The sequence below is a fragment of the Dendrobates tinctorius genome, unplaced genomic scaffold (genome assembly GCF_039654945.1).
Source record: "Dendrobates tinctorius isolate UK_male_01 unplaced genomic scaffold, ASM3965494v1 ptg000046l, whole genome shotgun sequence".
Taxonomy (NCBI): domain Eukaryota; kingdom Metazoa; phylum Chordata; class Amphibia; order Anura; family Dendrobatidae; genus Dendrobates; species Dendrobates tinctorius.
The window spans coordinates 62,070,783-62,091,991 of NW_027361714.1; the positions used below are offsets into that span (position 1 = coordinate 62,070,783).

The 21,209-nt window shown below is 40.6% G+C and overlaps 1 protein-coding gene across 2 annotated transcripts in view; it reads right to left on the reverse strand.

Moving 5' to 3' along the window:
• Nucleotides 1-447: 447 nt before the first annotated feature.
• Nucleotides 448-21,209, reverse strand: part of VGLL2 (vestigial like family member 2) — a 328,223-nt gene continuing 307,461 nt past the window's right edge. For both annotated transcript variants that reach the window (XM_073575946.1, XM_073575947.1), the window contains 3 exons: nucleotides 18,376-18,685; nucleotides 6,421-6,936; nucleotides 448-1,338 (listed from right to left, as the gene is read on the reverse strand). In XM_073575946.1, the coding sequence (XP_073432047.1) occupies nucleotides 1,298-1,338; nucleotides 6,421-6,936; nucleotides 18,376-18,685 (867 nt within the window). In that variant the 3' untranslated portion in view covers nucleotides 448-1,297. The remainder of the gene's footprint in view (nucleotides 1,339-6,420; nucleotides 6,937-18,375; nucleotides 18,686-21,209) is intronic.

The following is a 21,209-nucleotide window of genomic DNA, read 5'->3' on the forward strand; positions in this document are numbered from 1 at the left end:
TTCAAGAATAAGCAAAATGGCTAGTTTTAGCCGTCATTTTGCGTATCTTTGATTTAGGCTTCTTGCTGGTCGAAACGTTGCCGTGATGATGCATTTTGGATTCATAATTAATTAAATTGTCTCTCTGGTGCCTTGTAAACAATTTGTCTATGTATTAGCTGGAAACTTGGTGGGAAGTTGCCCCAAGGAAGCACGGAGCCTGGGGAGTGGTGCGATGGGAATTCCTATCATGGACACCCCAGTTTACAGGAAGTCGGCTGGCTGGGGAGCAGCACACTTCTGTAACAAATAGATCAAACTAACTCTTACAGTAGTCATAACTGCTATAAAACCATTGCACTAATGCAAATATACCGAATAGTTGAGAGAAACATTTTATTGGTTAATGCAATAATTATATTCTTAATATAAATAATCCAATGTGTTCTAATCAATAATCAACACATCTAAGGACATGAAGATATTTTAATGCAGAAACCCTACAATTAAATACATCTCTCACAGTTTCCCAAACAAATTAAAGTGACAAGATGACAGCGACATATACACACAAAAATGCATTGGCCACACTAATACGTGTCTCTGCAGAGTATCACCTTTCACCCTACTGCAGTTGTTCCGTCCATGTACAGGCTGTCAGTTTTGAAAAGCAATTCTTCTTTCATCATAAAATTCTCTTGTAAAAAAAAAAAATCAAATGCGATTGTTGGGCTAAACCCTGAGAAGTGCCACCTTGCTTGTCATATTTCTGGAGTTTGAACAGTTGTCCATCTAACAGCTGCATTTCTATGAGCTTAGGGCAGGTGGCCCTGGATAGATTCTTGCCCTTCACAACAGACTGTATTGAATGTCCACATATGGGCTTTTAGTCCGTCGAACCCTAGTCCTTTCATTTATGTCCACAGTCTGCATGTATAATGTGCGTGCTTTGTCTGCATAACCACAAAAAGAATATTACTAACACATTGGACTTCTGTTCTTCAGGCAGCTTGGTTTGGAAAGTACATTTTCACAAAGGCATAAAAAATATTCACAACAAAAATAGTCCTTTTCCCTTATAAGAAAGCAAGTGAATTATATTAATATATAATTAATTCTATCTCTATATATATATTTTTTGGTGGCACCAATTATTTTGTCGATGACATTTTAAATAAAAATATGAGTCTTTGAAGCAAGGAGGAATTAAGAATGTCTCCTGCATGGCCAGTGGCACGGAGTCCTGTTCCCATCCTCTGGTTGTAGTCTTAGTGCTGGGCCTTGGATTAAGTGTTTTGACTGAGAGTCTTTGAGAAGATCAGCTCAGGAGAGGTCCTCCACAGAAGGTGTAACGTCGAGCTGAAAACCAAGATCACAAGCGGTTACCACCAAACCAATGCAACTCCATTTCAGCTCAGAATGCCACCATTTCTACAAGGTGGAGAGGATCTACAGGGGCAACAGGTTTTAAAACCAGTACAGATCCTTGCTTTTATCCTGAGGCTGTAAACCTGGGAATGGAGGAGGTAGAGAAGGAGAGTGAGGAAGAGAGAGGTGGTTGAGAAGGGTGGAAAGATTTAAAGGTACAAGAAATTTAAGGACAGGGTAAAATAATAATATGGGTGGCCATTACTTGAAGAAATAATAAGTAGATGTGAAAAGGGTTTTTATAAATCTTAATACTGTAAATAAAATGGTGATAAAATATCACATACAGTCTACCATGTTCTACATTAAAATGAAGTTCCAGGTGATGTTATGTAGTGGCAATGTTACTTGACCTACACAAATCATTATAATCAGATATAAAGACACCTTTCTAGAAGACCACGTATTTTAAAAGACCACTAGACCGGATTTCCTACAACAGATTTTTCAATTCCATTGTGTATGTTTCTTTGTAGAAAATCATATTTTATTGCAAATTTAGATGCTTGTCTTAAAAAGGTTTTTATAGTACTTCAATATGTTAATTAAACTAAGTATAAAGTTCTAAAACAATAAAACACTTTAAGATAGTTTAACTTATATGGAAAGAGCTTGAAATAGTTTAGGGAAAAATAATAGTTATCTGTGTGTATGCAAGCCCTCAAATTTCAACGTGACTGTTGTCCATAGACTGTGGTAGCAGCCACATTCTGGAGAATCTATCAGAATTTAGTACACTAATTATTTTAACCTTTTTTACCCAGTTTACCAGGGCTTTCCACTCTTGGTTCATCTGCTCTCTTGAGCTCAGCATTTTTTTTTGTCTCATGCTGACATTGTACATGGAATATTTTTCTGTATTGGGGGTATAACTCTACAAATGTGACTCACAGGACATTGGGCTATTTCCAAGTGAACGAGATCCTGTACTGATATGCCAGCATTTTCCTTCTTGAGGTTCTGCTTTTGAAACAAACAAATGTCAGATATTATGGGCCCAATTTATTACTGCCTTTGAGCGTGCTTTTTGTCTAGCTTGTGTTTTATGCCAGTTTTTTTTGTATTCTATTTGTGCCTTTTTTAAGCCTAATTTATATGTGCAGGCCTGTTTTGTTTTTTTCTGCTCTATGGGAGAATTTTAGTGATTCCAGATGTTTTTGGCTGATTCATCAACTGCGACTTTTTTAAAAGTTGCTAAATTTTGTGCAGCTCTACTACAGTACCCCCAGTGAAGTTTTATGAATGATTTTAAATCGTCACAAATTTTTGTGACTTTTTAAGGAAGATACATCTTTTTGATTAAAAAGTAGCAAAAACAATTAGTGACAGGAAAGAAGTTTTTTTTATTACTTTGTGCCAAATTTATGAATTGCGTCAGCCTTTTTGATGAATTTGGCGCAATAAACCAGAGAATACCACAAGGCAAAAAAAAGTGACTTGAAAAAATATGCAAATGAATCAGAGCCTATGTGTTTAATTTGATATTAGTGTTTAGTTCTTACACGTAATAGAGCCCATCAAAAATTTGGCATGGGGTTTATGTGTAGTGCCCCTAATTGTTGTCACATTTCACCAACCTTCCCTGAACGTCTCACTCTGTCTTCTCAGCATTTCCTGCATTTATCTATAACTTCTCATCATTCTATCATTCCTTCTTCTCTTTTTTATTGTTTCGTTCTGCATTGATCTTTCAACATCACAATAACATGTCCTTACGTTCTTACTTATGAGATTTATACATTTTGCTTATATGACTATCACGGTTCCACTCTCTTTCTTTGTCGCTAAATTCTATGAATAGTGTTATAACACTGCAGCCAAAAACTAAATTGGGAATGTTGACTAACTAATGTACAGGAATCATGTTATAACAGATCATCAAAGAATCCTCTAAAGAATCTGAAAGCATAGTCTTCTAGCATGGAGGAGAAGACTTGACACCATTGGTGTTTTCTGTAAACAAGGCAGCCGATATCAGTTTGTATAGGGATTCCTTTCCGTTGTAAGAACACCACAACATACAAAGTCTGAACTGATCAATTATCCAAATCCTGACTTAAAGGACCTGAAACATTATCTTTCCCAATCCAGGAAAGGGAACTCCAAACAAAGACAACCGAGACAAAAGTGTGGGGAAGGAATGTATTGCATGGCTGGCGTGAATGGTTAACCATTGGCAATGAAAACACTGAAAAACAATTCAGAAGACCTGAAAGTGAGAAGTTTGCTAGAAGTCTACTAACTACCACAAGATAAATTACGCCAGTGTCAGTAAGTAGTCTATGCTCGCTGATGCTTTTGTACAGGTTGATGTTGATTTGTAATCATACATCCCAACTATTTTTACTTGATGGGCACTCCTGGCTTCTTCAATTTGCTTCATTACAAAGAGTGCTTGAAATAGGGAAATCAGATTTTCAGCCCCACCATTGTCAGTGTGTTCTTTGTATTACACTGGATACAAAATTGGCACTTAATAGTGATAATAAAATACTACATGGAATCCTACTTTATAATTAGCATTGTGTTGTGTAATTATGTATTATAAAATAATTGGTCAACCATTATTATTCCTATTAAGAAAAATGCGTTTTTAATCCTATTTACTGTATATAGAAAAATAATGTAACCCGCAATATCTTACACTAATTTCATTTACAACCTGTATCCTTTCCACTTCTATATGAATAAATATTTTTGCAAAACCCTTATAATTTTTTGCATTGGTTATAAAGTCTACGAAGTAAACCTACTAATAGTAAACAGGTGAAAATTTGGCTTTTTCTTCAAAGTATTGATAACTTTTTCATGCACAGAAGTTTAACATTTCTAATATAAAAGGAATAGTAGGGCTGCTTTTGGCTGGCCATACACAGTAAGATGGACCAAGTTTGCAATTTATCTGTGCAACCAAAATCTAATGAATGTCCTTTCAATGTATGAATGAATCACCTGGGAAAGCATGGACACCCAAATAATGGTAGGAGAATTAATAGGGTTTCTGTTACCAATCTTGTCCATTTAACCCATTTATACATTCTACATATATTACTAAGGCTCATGAAAAACCTCTTTCCAAATATTGGCTCAACTAGATATATATGGATCTTTACTAACCAACACATATATGTTGCTCTCTTTTCTTGAAAAATCTTACCATGCATGGCCAATTTAATACAGTTTAAAATAGGTTTCATTATATTTTTTTTAACATGCGTTCTTAGTTTAGTTTTTTAAATTCCTATCATTATTGCAAAAATGTTATTTTCTGGCGTTTCTAAAGTACCATAGGGGAGCCGAGCCTCTAAAATATCAAAAAATTAAACCAATGGAAATGTAGATATTTTCATTTTTTACCACAGACTTAACATATGACCATAAAATTTTTATTATTTTTATAGTTGGTTTTTAGTGTTGGCTAGCGCTGGGTGTCACTAAAATGTTAACAATTTTAGGAATAGCTAGGAAATGTTTATCTAGTATGTGTGTTATATAATTTTACAAATTCTAACATACCAGTCAGGTGCGGACTGGGACTAAAATTTAGCCCTGGCATTTGAAATCATACGGGCCCATATTATTCACGCACCTAAGCACCAGATGAAATATATTACTAATATTACCTTGGATGAAGATTTACTACAGTACCAATATTATTAATGATTCCCGTGACCTGCTGGGATAAGTGATGGATTTTTGGTAGCTTTGTGCTCCGTCACAACTCTTAACAGTATGGGTGTTTTGAGAACACCAATTCTGTTAAGAAGGTAGCAGCCAAAGCAGCCCATGACCAGAAAGGCCCTTCTGGCATTTGACAGAATTGCCAAATGGCCAGTCCGGCCCTGATACCAGTGCACAGTGTGAGACAAATAGAGAAGAGAAGGACAGTATATGGGACCTTTGCAGTTCAATAGCTCATTATAATGCACCCCTTTAAGTGTCAGTGACAGAAGCTGCTTGCTGCTTTGGACCTGGAAGTGGACCCCCTTACATCTTGGGCCCCTGTACACTTGCACAAGTTGCACCAATAGTATGTTCACCCCTACAACTGCAGTATGTATGTCCTGTAATGAAAGCCATTGATTCAGGATGCATGTGTGCTCATTTTAATCCTAAATTAAATGATTTTAATGATAAAAAATGAGCTTGCCATTGAAATGAGTAACTGGATTAGTGAAAATCCAGGATTCTCAGCAGTTGGTAATTAATAGAATATTTAAGAGCGAAGTACAAGTCACCTACTCTTCTTCAGCACTGGTGGTGAGTATTAAAAGGGCTGTCCGGAATTGGATAACCCCAGCTTAATCAATGCAGGGGCCCAATAGAAATAAAAAACACTGCATATTCACCTCCCATAGCAGCACTGTTCTAGCAATGCCGATACCATTCCAAAGACATACTGATAGGGAATGTAGATTGTGAGCTCCAATGGGGACAGTGATGATAATGTGTGCAAGCTGTAAAGCGCTGCAGAATATGTTGGCGCTATATAAAAATAAAGATTACTATTATTCCCGCTGTTCCCAGATAGTGACGTAGCTTGTGTCACGTGTAGGCCACAGCCAACAAGCAGCTGCTCCTTGTGTGCTGCTCATTAATATTCCTCTCTGGTGAAATAGTAAGGCCCGCAGCTGAGAAGGGACAGCCTGCACGTGACACAACAATGCCACATCACTCTTCAGGAATGGCAGCGCCAACATTGCTACAAAAACGCCATTGCAGGAGGTAAGTATCCACTGGTTTAACTCTAATTGAGGCCCAAAAAAGATGAAGCTGAGGTTGCCCAATAGTGGATAACCATTTTAATGTACCAGCCTTTATGCCTCCATGGTTTATACTAGGAAGATGATGGATGGTCACGATTTTAAGATAAGGTGATTAGCGGGTGCAGTGGTGAGCAGGCTACTCTTTGCTCTGGAGGAGATTTTTTGATAACTTCAGTTTATATAATGACACCTTAATCCTAAAAGTGACATCTCTAGACGGTGATGAATGAATGCCAACTCTTCTTACCTGCATCAACATTGAGGCTAAGGCTTTGTCCCATGTCTCCCGCTGGTCCTGGATAAGGACTGGGGCTTGTCCATGCAGATGCAGATGGCTCACCCTTGCTCAGGTCGCACTGTGTGGCACCAGGCGCTGTTCCTGCTGGAGTGATCCTGTGAGGTCTGACTGATGCCGGGACAAGTAGCGAACTGTAGCGGGGATCAAAGTGTGTACTGTATACCTCATGCATGCCAGCTCGTGGATAACTGGAGCCCTGACTGTTTATAGCTCCCCCAATAGAATATGGGTGGTGGTGATGGTGATGGTGGTGTGCGTGGTGCCAGGGCTCAGGTGGTCCCTGGTGTAGATGGCTATGAAGAGAAGCAGGGGAATAAGGATCTGCTCCAAAAGGGATTTCTGTATGAGGACCACTTAGCGGACTGGCTAAGCTGCTGCCCAGGGTTGGTGGTGCTGCAGATGGCTGGTAGCTGCTGTTCCAAAAAGATGGAGGAAAGCTTCGTTGACTCATTGGGAAAGATGGATCTGTGGAATAACACAAATACATTTAAAATGCAGCTAAAAAACAATTGATTCCTGCAACATTTGTGCATTTCCAGGCTCTGTTCACATCTCATTTATCAACTACATATAAGTGTGACATTCCTATCGTTCTCCCTTTTTTTCACTGTGAAGAAAACTGTAGTATGCTGGACTTTCATATACACGTAGGGTGTGCAAGATACATTGTTCTACAGTAGAGTCCAGTGTTAGATACAGTACCAGCAAATATTCATGACAAATAGATGTGACAGAAAGAAAAAAACTAAATGTGAGCAGAGCCTTATCTCAGTCCAAACTTTACATATTATGTGATCTTGTAATGAAATGACTAAAGTCAAACAAAATACATGGATAACACAAAATATCAGCTGGATATGAAAATAATAAATAAATAAAATATTGAATAAAATAGTAATACTGTAGTAAGAGAGGTAATGTTTAAAAGTTGCAATGATACCCAATGGGAGGATAAAGCAGAATCACTACTATTACGAGTGGCATAAAAGATTAAAGGGGCAAAAAAATTCTAGTAAATAAAAGAACTACAAAAAATGGCACTTAGGAAGATTTTGTGGGTAAAAAGACTGACATCACACCAACAGCACTAGGGCCAATGTTATTCAATTGTGCTGTTCAGATACGCTTTTTTTTCATGGGCCGAATCATTCGTAAGTTGGATGAGACTTGCCTGTTTAAGTATATGGGTGTACAAAAAGAAAAGAAATATCGGATCTCATACAGAACGTCTATATTGCAGTCAATTTTTTACAGCTACATTGCCATTAATAACCTAGGAAAAGGTATTTGATTGTGTACATTTTAAAATGTTAATATATTAATACGGATGGCAGACAGACATAGAAAATGGACACATGGATGGCACACGGACCTAGATAATGGTACACGGATGGCACACGGACATAGATAATGGACACACGGATGGCACGATGGCACACGGACATAGATAATAGACACATGGATGGCACACAGACATAGATAATGGTACACAGATGGCACATGGACATAGATAATGGACACACGGATGGCAAACGGACACAAATATTGGACACACTGATGGCACACGGACATAGATAATGGACACACGGATGGCACAAGGACATAGATAATGGACACACGGATGGCACGCGGACATAGATAATGGACACACGGATGGCACACGGACATAGATAATGGTACACAGATGGCACACGGACATAGATAATGGACGCATGGATGGCACGATGGCACACGGACATAGATAATGGACACACGGATGGCACACAGACATAGATAATGGTACACAGATGGCACACAGACATAGATAATGGACACACGGATGGCACACGGACACAAATATTGGACACACTGATGGCACATGGACATAGATAATGGACACACGGATGGCACAAGGACATAGATAATGGACACACGGATGGCACGCGGACATAGATAATGGACACACGGATGGCACACGGACATAGATAATGGTACACAGATGGCACACAGACATAGATAATGGACACATGGATGGCACATGGACACAAATATTGGACACACTGATGGCACACGGACATAGATAATGGACACACGGATGGCACACGGACATAGATAATGGACACACGGATGGCACACGGACATAGATAATGGACACACGGATGGCACACGGACATAGATAATGGTACACAGATGGCACACAGACATAGATAATGGACACATGGATGGCACACGGACATAGATAAAGGACACAAGGATGGCACACGGACATAGATAATGGACACACGGATGGCACACGGACATAGATAATGGACACACGGATGGCACACGGACATAGATAATGGACACACGGATGGCACACGGACATAGATAATGGTACACAGATGGCACACAGACATAGATAATGGACACATGGATGGCACACGGACATAGATAATGGACACACGGATGGCACACGGACATAGATAATGGACACACGGATGGCACACGGACATAGATAAAGGACACAAGGATGGCACACGGACATAGATAATGGACACACGGATGGCACACAGACATAGATAATGGACACACGGATGGCACACAGACATAGATAATGGACACACGGATGGCACACAGACATAGATAATGGACACATGGAGGGAACATGGATTGTATACAAATTACAGTATTGATGAAAATCGTCTGAAAATTCTGGATAAAACTGGTACAATTGTTTTATACGCTCCTGTGAACTTAGCCTAGCATGCTTTATCAGCACGTTATTGACATTATTGTAACACTATATGGTGTTTTTTTACTAAGCTATTGTGTGATTTCTGCTGCTTGAACCCCCAAATTTATAAAACCTTGTTTCTATCGCATATATTTGGGAGATTTTCCTTTGCCTATTTTTTAGGTTTGTCTGAAATTAAACAAAAAAGTGCGCTGACTCTCCGCATAACGCCTCTTTCAGATATCTTTTTTTTTCATGTAAGAGAAAGAAATGATCATTTTCCAATTTACATTTATTTTGTTCAGTGAAATAAATGGGTACGACATGGATGTATAAATGAGGCCTTATAGGCGTATTTCCATATCCAAGATCCTATTCCAATAAGTAGCAAGTGTAATAATAATAATAATAAAAGAAAATACCTCCAATTAGAAACTTAATATAATTCTTCTGATTCGCTATGTCTCTTTCTTCATGCTCAGACTTTGCAGGACCTATGGTATCAATGGTTACAACCACTAACAACTAACTGTCACTGTACGAGTGGTCGTAACCATGGACACCTAAGGTCCAGCAATGCCTGTGCATGTGTAAGTAACATAGTGAAACAGAAGAACTATACTACCTTTCTAATTGGAGATATTTACTAATGTTCTTATTACACCTACTACATATTAGGGTAGAATCTCGGAGATGAGAATACCTGTTTAAAGAGTAAAAATTTGGACAGCTCCTCGATAACACACGGATGACATCCAAGTGCTGTTCATATTTTTAAACAGACTCATTCCTGTGAATGTGCAAATTGGATTAAAAATGAACATCTCATTTTTCATGGACAATCAGCATGCATAAAAAACCCAACAACATATTAACAGGCATATAGATTATATTAGGCTCATGTCTATAAAAATCAAAAACGTGAATAGTGGCCAATTCCCTAGCGTTGTCGTCCTGTACTTAAGGCATCTCTTTGGTGCAGATAAAATATCAATCAAGCACATCATGTTAGCACAACAGGGCGGGTCAGTGCACCTGCTGAAGTAGGCCCGACTTTACCGAAGTAGGCCCGACTTTACCAAAGTAGGCCCGCCTTTACTGAAGTAGGCCCAACTTACTGATGTAGGCCCGCCTTTACTGAAGTAGGCCCGACTTACTGAAATAGGCCCGCTTTTACTCAAGTAGGCCTATCTTTACTGAAGTAGGACCGCTTTTACTCAAGTAGGCCCGCCTTTACTGAAGTAGGCCAGACTTTACTGAAGTAGGCCTGACTTTAGCTCACTACCACTCCTATTTACATAAGTTGATTTTCTCTGCCATGGAATGTCTATTTGCAGCCAAAAACACATGTGTGAACTGGTCTTCCATTACTCTCACCAGTTACTAGACCCTACAGTTCTGGACTGGTTGCTTTTAAGGATTTGCTCATTCCCAACAGCCATAAATGAAAATGACCCTCCAGTCAGTATCCATAAAAAAGTTATGGGCAAATCAATTCTGTGTAAATCACAGCTGCTTCTGAGTCTGTTGGAATGGTAATGGAGAAGGATGTCCCACAACTTCAGATTACTACCTAAGCTGTAGTCTGAAACTGCCTCCAAACACTGTGCTAATGCCTAATATTAGACATCCATGGAGGCAGCGAGCGGAGATCGGTGACATCACACAGAGGCGCCTGCCTGCCGTATCACATTGCAGCAATGGCTCACTGCTTTACTTAGTAACTATAAAGTGTTTGGTGCTTATATATATATATCCTTCCTCTAGTGTTAGCTTTCTGTTACTCTTTCTTATGTTAACGGGTCGGTTTTGACCCGTGTCTTAAATCACCCCTAGGATAGCCTAAAACAGTCATTTATGATCCAATTTGTTTCTTACCTCTTAGTTACCTTTTTAGGGTTTCTCATCAATGGAAGGATTGATTTTAATATTTTTGTTGTGGCCCCCTGGGCCTTTCATTTGAGAGCATACCCTTCATTTTCAATATAAAAATATTGTCAATTGAACCTCAAGAGAATAATATAAACTTAAAAAAGTTTGTTATATTACCTGACTATTACTGAAGGGTTTTAGAACACATTTCTTAAATGTAAAAAAAATATACATATATATATTTTATATTATTAACTCTAGTAACATCTATGGTGTTACGGGTCAATTTTGACCCATATCTAACTACTTTATGAAAAAGGCAAAAAACAGATTTTTTTTTTTATAGAACTTTAATACAAATAAAAGATGAAAATTATATTAATATTAATCACAATAATAATAAAAAGTAGCTTTTCTCGGTCAAACAAACAAACAACAATCAATCAAGCAAATCAAATCAACAGAAATCAAGTACTAGTTTTTAGATGCATTAGTATTTAGATGCATGTGTGGCAAAAAGTGACACTTTTTGTGTGTTCTTTGCAGAGGTATTTTTTGCAGGCGAAGCACGATGTGTTTGTCTTTCTGTCCAGTGGCGTAGCATGGGGGGGGCGGGGGACTGTCCGCCCCAGGCGGCACTTGTGTGGGGGGCGGCGCGGCAGCAGCAATTCAATTCCTCTCCTCTGACTGTGGGAGAACAGCGCGGACTCCGCGGAGGCACAGTGCAGGCGCTTTCTACCTTCTACGCCACTGCCTTGCTGGACTCAGACTCGGAGCCCCGGCTGCTTTCCGCTCCTGAGCCGGTGCTGGGCGGAGGTGTTGGCCGCTCGGGGCTGCTTGTTCGGTCGGAGCTGCCCGAAGAACACGTGGCGTGTGGCTGAGGTGACGCAGGAGGAGCGGATCTCTGGACACAGGAGCCGGTGAGTGAGGGGGACGGTGGGAAGCGCTGCCCAGCCTGCCCGTGATGTCTGTGAGGGGAGGGAGACACCGCGGTATGTGCCCCTTGAATTTCATTCCATCATGTAATGTTATGCTACAGGGGGCATCTAGGTAACTACTCCCTCTCCCCCATTTACTAATGCTAAAGTTGAGGCTCCCTAATCCTTGGAGTTGGATTGCCTACATCTTCATATAGCTGATATTATGCAAAAGAGTTGGGCTCTGTAGGGAGAGGACATGGGGGGCTGTGCAGAGGAGGACATGGGGGGGCTCTGAAGGGAGAGGACATGGGGGATGTGCAGAGGAGGACATGTGGGGGCTCTGTAGGGAGAGGACATGGGGGTCTGTGCAGAGGAGGACATGGGGGGCTCTATAGGGAGAGGACATGGGGGGGCTCTGCAGAGGAGGACATGGGGGGGCTCTGTAGGGAGAGGACATGGGGGATGTGCAGAGGAGGACATGGGGGGCTCTGTAGGGAGAGGACATGGGGGGATGTGCAGAGGAGGACATGGGGGGGCTCTGTAGGGAGAGGACATGGGGGTCTGTGCAGAGGAGGACATGGGGGGCTCTGTAGGGAGAGGACATGGGGGGCTGTGCAGAGGCGGACATGGGGGGCTCTGTAGGGAGAGGACATGGGGGGCTGTGCAGAGGAGGACATGGGGGGGCTCTGTAGGGAGAGGACATGGGGGGCTGTGCAGAGGAGGACATGGGGGGGCTCTGTAGGGAGAGGACATGGGGGGATGTGCAGAGGAGGACATGGGGGGCTCTGTAGGGAGAGGACATGGGGGGCTGTGCAGAGGAGGACATGGGGGGCTCTGTAGGGAGAGGACATGGGGGCTGTGCAGAGGAGGACATGGGGGGCTCTGTAGGGAGAGGACATGAGGGGGCTCTGTAGGGGGAGGACATGGGGGGCTGTGCAGGGGAGGACATGGGGGCTCTGTAGGGGGAGGACATGGGGGGCTGTGTATGCGAGAACATGGGGGCTCTGTAGGAGGGACATGGGGGACTGTGCAGGGGGGTACATGGGGAGGCTGTGTAGGGGAGGACATGGGAGGCTGTGTAGGGGAGGACATGGGGGGCTGTGCTGGGGGGTACATGGGGAGGCTGTGTAGGGGAGGACATGGGTGGCTGTGCAGGGGAGGACATGGGGGGCTGTGCTGGAGGGTACATGGGGAGGCTGTGTAGGGGAGGTCATGGGGGGCTGTGCTGGGGGGTACATGGGGAGGCTGTGTAGGGGAGGACATGGGGGCTGTGCAGGGGAGGACATGGGGGGCTGTGCTGGGGGGTACATGGGGAGGCTGTGTAGGGGAGGACATGGGAGGCTGTGCTGGGGGTACATGGGGAGGCTGTGTAGGGGAGGACATGGGGGCTGTGCAGGGGAGGACATGGGGGGCTGTGCTGGGGGGTACATGGGGAGGCTGTGTAGGGGAGGACATGGGGGGCTGTGCAGGGGAGGACATGGAGGGGCTGTGCAGGGGGGTACACGGGGGAGGGGGGCTGTGCAAGGGGAGAACATGAGGGCTCTGTAGGGGGTGTACTGTGGGTCTGTGCAGGGGGAGGACACGTGGGTCTCCTTACACTGTTTTATGGTGCAGCTCTTGGCAGGGCAGTGGTGGAGGTTCAGTAGGGTCATCACGCTAATACATACACATATATATAGAGAGAGATAGAGAACTGCAAGAAGATGAAAGTCTAGAAATTTAGAAATAATAACAGCAGAGTTAGTAGTAGACTAAAAATTAGATCTTTGAGTGTAGTGTGGGCTCTTCGGATTCTTCCGGATTATCAACGACCAAAGGGGCGGCAAATTTTTCGACCGCCCCGGGAGCCACAAACAGTGGCTACGCCACTGTTTCTGTCCTTATTGCTAGGGCAGACCTTACACCTCTTTCTTTTAGAATCAGGTGGTCTCACTGGGGTTGTGGCTGTTGTGGTTGATGTTGAGGCAGGCCTGGTTGAGGAGGATGCTGGTGATGATGCTCTTTGTGTTGCTGTGGGTGTGGACGAAGCACTTGTTGAGCTCTGGAGTTGTCGGACCATGGCTGCAGCGGCTGGGTCTCGGGGCACTCGTTCCCTTTGGTCAATGTGCGCCTTGACAAGGGATCTTCCTAGTTCCTCAAGAAACATCCTCCGCTTGTTTTTTTTCTTTGAATTCCATCCTTGGTGAATGTGGGTCCACAACACAAATAAATTGCATGCTGACACATCAAGGATGTTGTAAAATACAACCATTGGCCATCTCCTATTCGCTGGCAAGTGTAGGTGGCAGTCAGCTTGTCCAGGTTGTCCACTCCTCCTTTGTTTTTGTTATAGTCCAGGATGATTCTGGGCTTTTTGTCACTTCCTGATGACACAGCTGCATCTTTGTGAAGTGTGGACATCAGTACCACATTCCGTCGCTTTTTGGGGCAGTATGAAACAGCAGTGGTGGTGTCTGTAAAAACAAACTTTGAGGAAAGTGGAGCCCTGTCCTTCATCTGCAACAATTCAGCGGTCAGCTCAGGTTTGTTTTTTTTCACTGTGCCCACCATGGTGATTTTCCTCCTGAGAAGTTCTTTTCCAAGGTCATAGCTGGTAAAAAAATTGTCACAAGTAATGTTGTGACCCTGCAGTCCAGTAGTCATATCGTGGACTACACATTTTCCTTGTTTTTTTTCAGGGATGCCGCTTGCAGACTTGCCTGTGTAAATCTGTAGATTCCATGCATAGCTAGTTTTTCCATCACAGGCTGCCCAGATTTTTATGCCGTATTTGCCTGGCTTACTTGGCATGTATTGCCGGAAGGGGCATTTTCCGCGGAAAGGGAGAAAACGCTCGTCTACTGTCACCTCTGGCCCTGGGTTGAACATCAGTGGAAGGAGCTGCACCCATTTCTCCCAAACATCCCTGATGGGAGCAAGTTTGTCAGATTTTGTTCTGGTGTCTCTGTTGTCAAATCTGAGGACTCTTGATATCATTTGAAACTTTTGAAGTGACATTGCTGCCCGGAAAATATTCCTGCCTGTCGATGCATCCCAGAGACTATCAGTAGCCTCATTGCAGGATTTGTACACTCCAGCAAGGAGAAGAACACCAATGTAGGCATCCAGGACATCATCATTATGGTCATTCCACATGTTGCCGTGGACTTTTTTCCTTCAAGGTTTGTCATAGCAATAATGACTTTTTTTATTGACAATGGCATAAACAGATCAAAACATGTCTTGATGTCACTTACTCTTGTCACAGCAAACCTTGTGATCCCAGGGGTAATTTTTATGACATTTGCAGCATCTGCCCTGCCATGTACAGCTGGAGGTACTGAGCTCCAACTGATCTTGCCACTTTTGGATTTGAATCTTTCAGCGGGAGCAGCTTCAGCACCAGTGACCTCCTCATCAGGCTGATCAGAACTGTCTGTGTCTTCCGGTTGATACTCCACATCATCTTCCTCCTCAGAAACCTGTTCATCTGTATCAGTTTGCTGCTGTGTGTCCTCTGATTCATTATCATCTAAGATATAATCCAGAATTTGGCTTACATCAAATCTTCTCCTCATTGTTGCATGTGTAAACTGGAGATGTATACTCTGCAAAGTACCAACTCTAAGCTGATTTGGCCATACATGCCTGGACATGTCCCTAACTCAAGTTGATGGAGGTAGAGCTGGCTGTGGGCTGTTGGTTTATATTGTGTTTATGAGTTCAGTTTTGGGACTAATTATTGTTTTTTTACTCTTATATTAGACCTGTGTCGAAATTGACCCCAACAACACAAATGTTATAATTTTAATAAGAGCATTTTACAATTTAGTTAAATAGTTTTATTTTATTGTAGTTTGTTTAAAAATAAGTTCCTGAAAAAGTCAAAAAGTCTTGATGCAATAAACAAATGTATGTAGAATTTGTATGCATTTAAAACCTAAAACGGGTCGGTCACGACCCTATCACTAGAGGAAGGTTAAATATGTGTGTATAGTTTACATAAAATACAGTCAGTGGCAATACATACCACATATCTGCAAAGATTTGCACTAAAACCATAGTAAAAACTGGTGCAGTTTTCACTATCATCAGGCCCCAATCTCTGTGGATTATGCAGGAAAACCTTACAATACATAACTTCAGTTGCATGTTTGCTAGGTGGTGCACAGCTGAATTTACCGACTTTAAGTTGCTGATAACAGCAGGGACATAGGGAGCCAGGTGTCAAACCCCCACCAATCGTATTTAATAATCTAATGGAAGAATAGGTCATCGGTATATTCTAGTAGTAGAAAAGCCCTTTAACTGAAGATGATAAGGCATGCTCTCAGCCACCGGTATCCTTGAAGAGAACAATGTACCATACTTTATTTTTATTTAAGCACAGAACAGATCTAGACTATGGTGAGACTAGGGGTCTGCCTGTAGGTGGCTATCCGGGCATACTGGGAGTTGTAGTTCACAACAGCTGGAGTTCCGCATGTTGTTGATCTCAGACCGAGTGATAGTTTGTATCTGTTAAAATCAGTTATCACAGTCTTTTACCCTCTTATATGAATGATTTGTATGAACATTACCTATTCGTTGCCAGTCACAATACTTAGCTTACAAGACGGTGAATCAGCAGCAGACTGAACAATTGCAGCTGAGCCCTGCTTGTCAGATGAGACATGATGAAGGTTTTAAGGTACACTGGGGCTAAGTTTGTCAATTGTCCTCAATGTTTTCACATAGGACTATAACTAAACCCACCGCATTATTATAAAGAGCCACAAAAGAGCTAAATGACGAGTCCAGCTCCTCTATTGTTACGTACACCATTTTACAGAGAGAGGAAGAATTCACATATATTTCCATTTAAATGAAAACCAAGACATAATGTTTTCATTCCACCTTTGGTAATTGGCGTATAGTAATACTATAGGAATCTAATTCTTTTCTCACATAGCTCCATATTGTCCTTGCTACAGTGTGAATTATCAGAGCGAGCCTTGGACACCCAAAGTCACAAAGTTTATGGACTATTGCAAAAAAATAGTCTAGATACTAGGAAAGAGTAAAATCCAGGGTTTTCTACTAGTATGAAGTAAGAGTACTACTACACACATCTAATGCTAGACTTGCCCCCCAGTAGGCTCTCCTGATAATCACTGGCATAAGTTCTCTTCATCTGTCAACATGTTAAGACAATTTGCTTCAAGCGCAAGACATAAACCCAGATTCCTATGTCCAGAACGACATCTCCAAACACTGACATGCAATAAAAGTTACAATCAGTCCGATCTACTGGGGAAAGAATTAGTAGGAGGAAATCAGGGAAAGATTATTTGCAGTCTTTTATAAGTAACTTTATGATGGAGGCTTTTAATGCAGTTTTTGAAGTGAAACCTGGAGTTGATCAAAGAAAACCCTATAGTATCCTTCCTATACAATTCTGTTGTGTTATGGTCCACTTCTGGATTTGGCTGAAATATCTGCGACAAAATGGCATGATGAAGAAAAGCACCTTATAGTAGTGGCTCTGTGTAGTGCACTGAGGACTATGCTGTATAGAGTTGTAAAGAATTCCATAGATTATACAGCAGGCGAACAAGCCAGAGCGGGTGTATTTAGGTATATATTCATATAGTCATATTTTATATTGTAATCAATGTAAATATATCTGATATATACAAATATATATAAACATTATATACAATATATAATGAAAAAAATAATATACATACTATATATGTTTGTGTATGTATATATATATATAAATATATATATATATATATACAGTACTGTATATATATATATATATATATATACTAAATCTATTATGTGATGAAAGAAAATAAAAATACAGTGAGCGTTAAAGAAGAAATAAAGCATGAATGAAGGAATAATTTTAAACACACATACACATATATATATATATATATATATATATATATATCTCCATATACAAACAGGTTATTTTTCTACAGAACCTGTTGTACCTAATTAATTTGAAAATTTTGCAGACATTACTTAAACCATTACATTGCTATTTAATTAACAATCCATCCTTAAATTGCTGTCTATGATTATATTGACACCGCTAAGTCCTGCTTGATGCACAACTTTTTATTCTGTTACACACTGGTCTATTATATAACATGATATTACATTATGCTGTGCCTATAAAATGTCTGCTGGTACATACTATAACTAGACTAAGATCACTGCCCACAGAGGTGAAATCCATATAAAAATTAAATTTGCTTGCAGATATGATTTACTCTTAAATATCAGCCATTTTCCACTTTTACTAGTAAAGTATGATGTAACTTTACATGAAGGTGCAGGTGACAATCTGACATTGACACTGCAGGAACAATGGAAGACTGGACCCAGTAACCCCAGCTGTTCCACATGTTAGTATATATGAAGTGGTGCAGGTGTGAGTGGCCTCACCTCTCCAGGAGCTGGCACTTCGGGCAGCCTTGGCACTGCTGGGAGAGTAGCTGCTGGGCTGGCTTAGGGCTCTGCTGAAGTGCTCATCCACCACCGAACTGATGTCTCCCTGGAAATAAGTGAAGAGGATGCACCGGGAGCTGATGTACTCTGCTTCTGGGGGTCTCTCCTTGTCAGGGCTGCAGTCCTCTTCCTTAATACTGGCTGGGACATGGGTGGAGAAGGAGCTGGCACTGCTGCTGGCACTGCTGCTGGCACTGCTACTGGCACTTTCAGGAGCTTCCTGCATTTTCGAGTAGAACGCAAGCTTCTAAAAAAAATGCAAAAAATCACCAATCAGCCAATGGAAATGTTAAGGCTATGCTGGCGGACATGGAGTCACTGAGGGCAAGGTGCGCAAAGACAGCGCCAAGGAGAATACAACTTAATGTAGAGCAGATCTAGCTAAAGGGACCTGATCATTAATATGCCGGGATGCCCCTCAGGATGAATGCAGGAACACTGACCGAACACATGGCTGCAGCATTACCTTTATTGGGGTCTTAGCTCTCTGGCTCAGAAAAGGGAGAATGGTCCTCAAGTCGCAAACGAGTCTATTGCCGTCTAATGCCGTTATTCAGACTGGCTCAGTCCTAGGAACATGTCCCAGGGTGCAAACCCCCCAAATCTATTCCTATCCTTCTACTTACTTATATTTCCCAACGCTAATACTGCGCCAAGCAGCGCCTGCAGTATGGCAGCCCCCCAGTGCCGGCTAACAATGGGGGGATCGCCTCCTGCTCTGCTGTGGAACGGACTAGAACAGGTGCAGGACATGGGAAGCAGTGTAACCCAAGGCTGCACAATTACCAAACAAAGAACTGTGTCCAGACCCCTGTGCACCTGTTCACCAGCGATGGACTAGGGTGTATATATATAGCTATATGTATCTTTATGACTTTTATTATATACATACACAGGTATCTACATCTATATATGTGTACACTTGGTCCTATCTATATATTTACTTGCATATGAAAACAACCTACACGTCTACAGCTACACTTGTATATATCTACAGATGTGTTTGCATATAGCGTTATATGTGCTCATAGCCACTGCATTATATTACATCCCCACTACTCTACTCCAACTTTTATTTATCTACTTCTACCCTTGTTCTTATCTATCCACACACCCTTGCATATAAAGCTATAGCAATTCTTCTGAAATGTATGACATACCTACAAGTCTACATTTATACACGTGTATGCAGGAACATGTACACTTGCATACATCTGTCTACATGTAAAAATGTTCCTATCGAGCTACACACATTTACGTATAAAATGCATTGTGCTAGATGCCTACAAGTCTACATCCATTCCTACAAGTCTACATTCAAACACGTATACATCTACTGTACATATACACGTGTTCATATCGGTACATGACTAATTCTACACTTCTATGCATCTACATGTACAATTATTACTATTTGTACACGGCTACTACTTCTACAAATGTGTACATCCACTTCTACACTAGTTCCTATATGTATACGACTGCTTCTACACTTATATACATCTACATTTGTACACATCCACTTCTACAATATATACTAATAACTATATGTATATGACTACTTCTACATTTCTATACATATATACATCTACATTTGTACACATCCACTTCTACACTATATACTAATAACTATATGTATATGACTACTTCTACATTTCTATACATATATACATCTACATTTGTACACATCCACTTCTACACTATATACTAATAACTATATGTATATGACTACTTCTACATTTCTATACATATATACATCTACATTTGTACACATCCACTTCTACACTATTTACTAATAACTATATGTATATGACTACTTCTACATTTATATACATATATACATCTACATTTGTACACATCCACTTCTACACTATATACTAATAACTATATGTATATGACTACTTCTACATTTCTATACATATATACATCTACATTTGTACACATCCACTTCTACACTATTTACTAATAACTATATGTATATGACTACTTCTACATTTATATACATATATACATCTACATTTGTACACATCCACTTCTACACTATTTACTAATAACTATATGTATATGACTACTTCTACATTTCTATACATATATACATCTACATTTGTACACATCCACTTCTACACTATATACTAATAACTATATGTATATGACTACTTCTACATTTCTATACATATATACATCTACATTTGTACACATCCACTTCTACACTATTTACTAATAACTATATGTATATGACTACTTCTACATTTATATACATATATACATCTACATTTGTACACATCCACTTCTACACTATTTACTAATAACTATATGTATATGACTACTTCTACATTTCTATACATATATACATCTACATTTGTACACATCCACTTCTACACTATATACTAATAACTATATGTATATGACTACTTCTACATTTCTATACATATATACATCTACATTTGTACACATCCACTTCTACACTATTTACTAATAACTATATGTATATGACTACTTCTACATTTATATACATATATACATCTACATTTGTACACATCCACTTCTACACTAGTTCCTATATTATGTGACTACTTCTACACTTACATACATATACACTTGTATACAGTTACATTTGTACACATCCACTTCTACACTAGTTCCTATATGTATGTATGTGACTACTTCTACACTTACATACATATATACTTGTATGCAGCTACATTTGTACGCATCCACTTCTACACTAGTTACTATATGTATATGACTACTTCTACACTTATACACTTGTA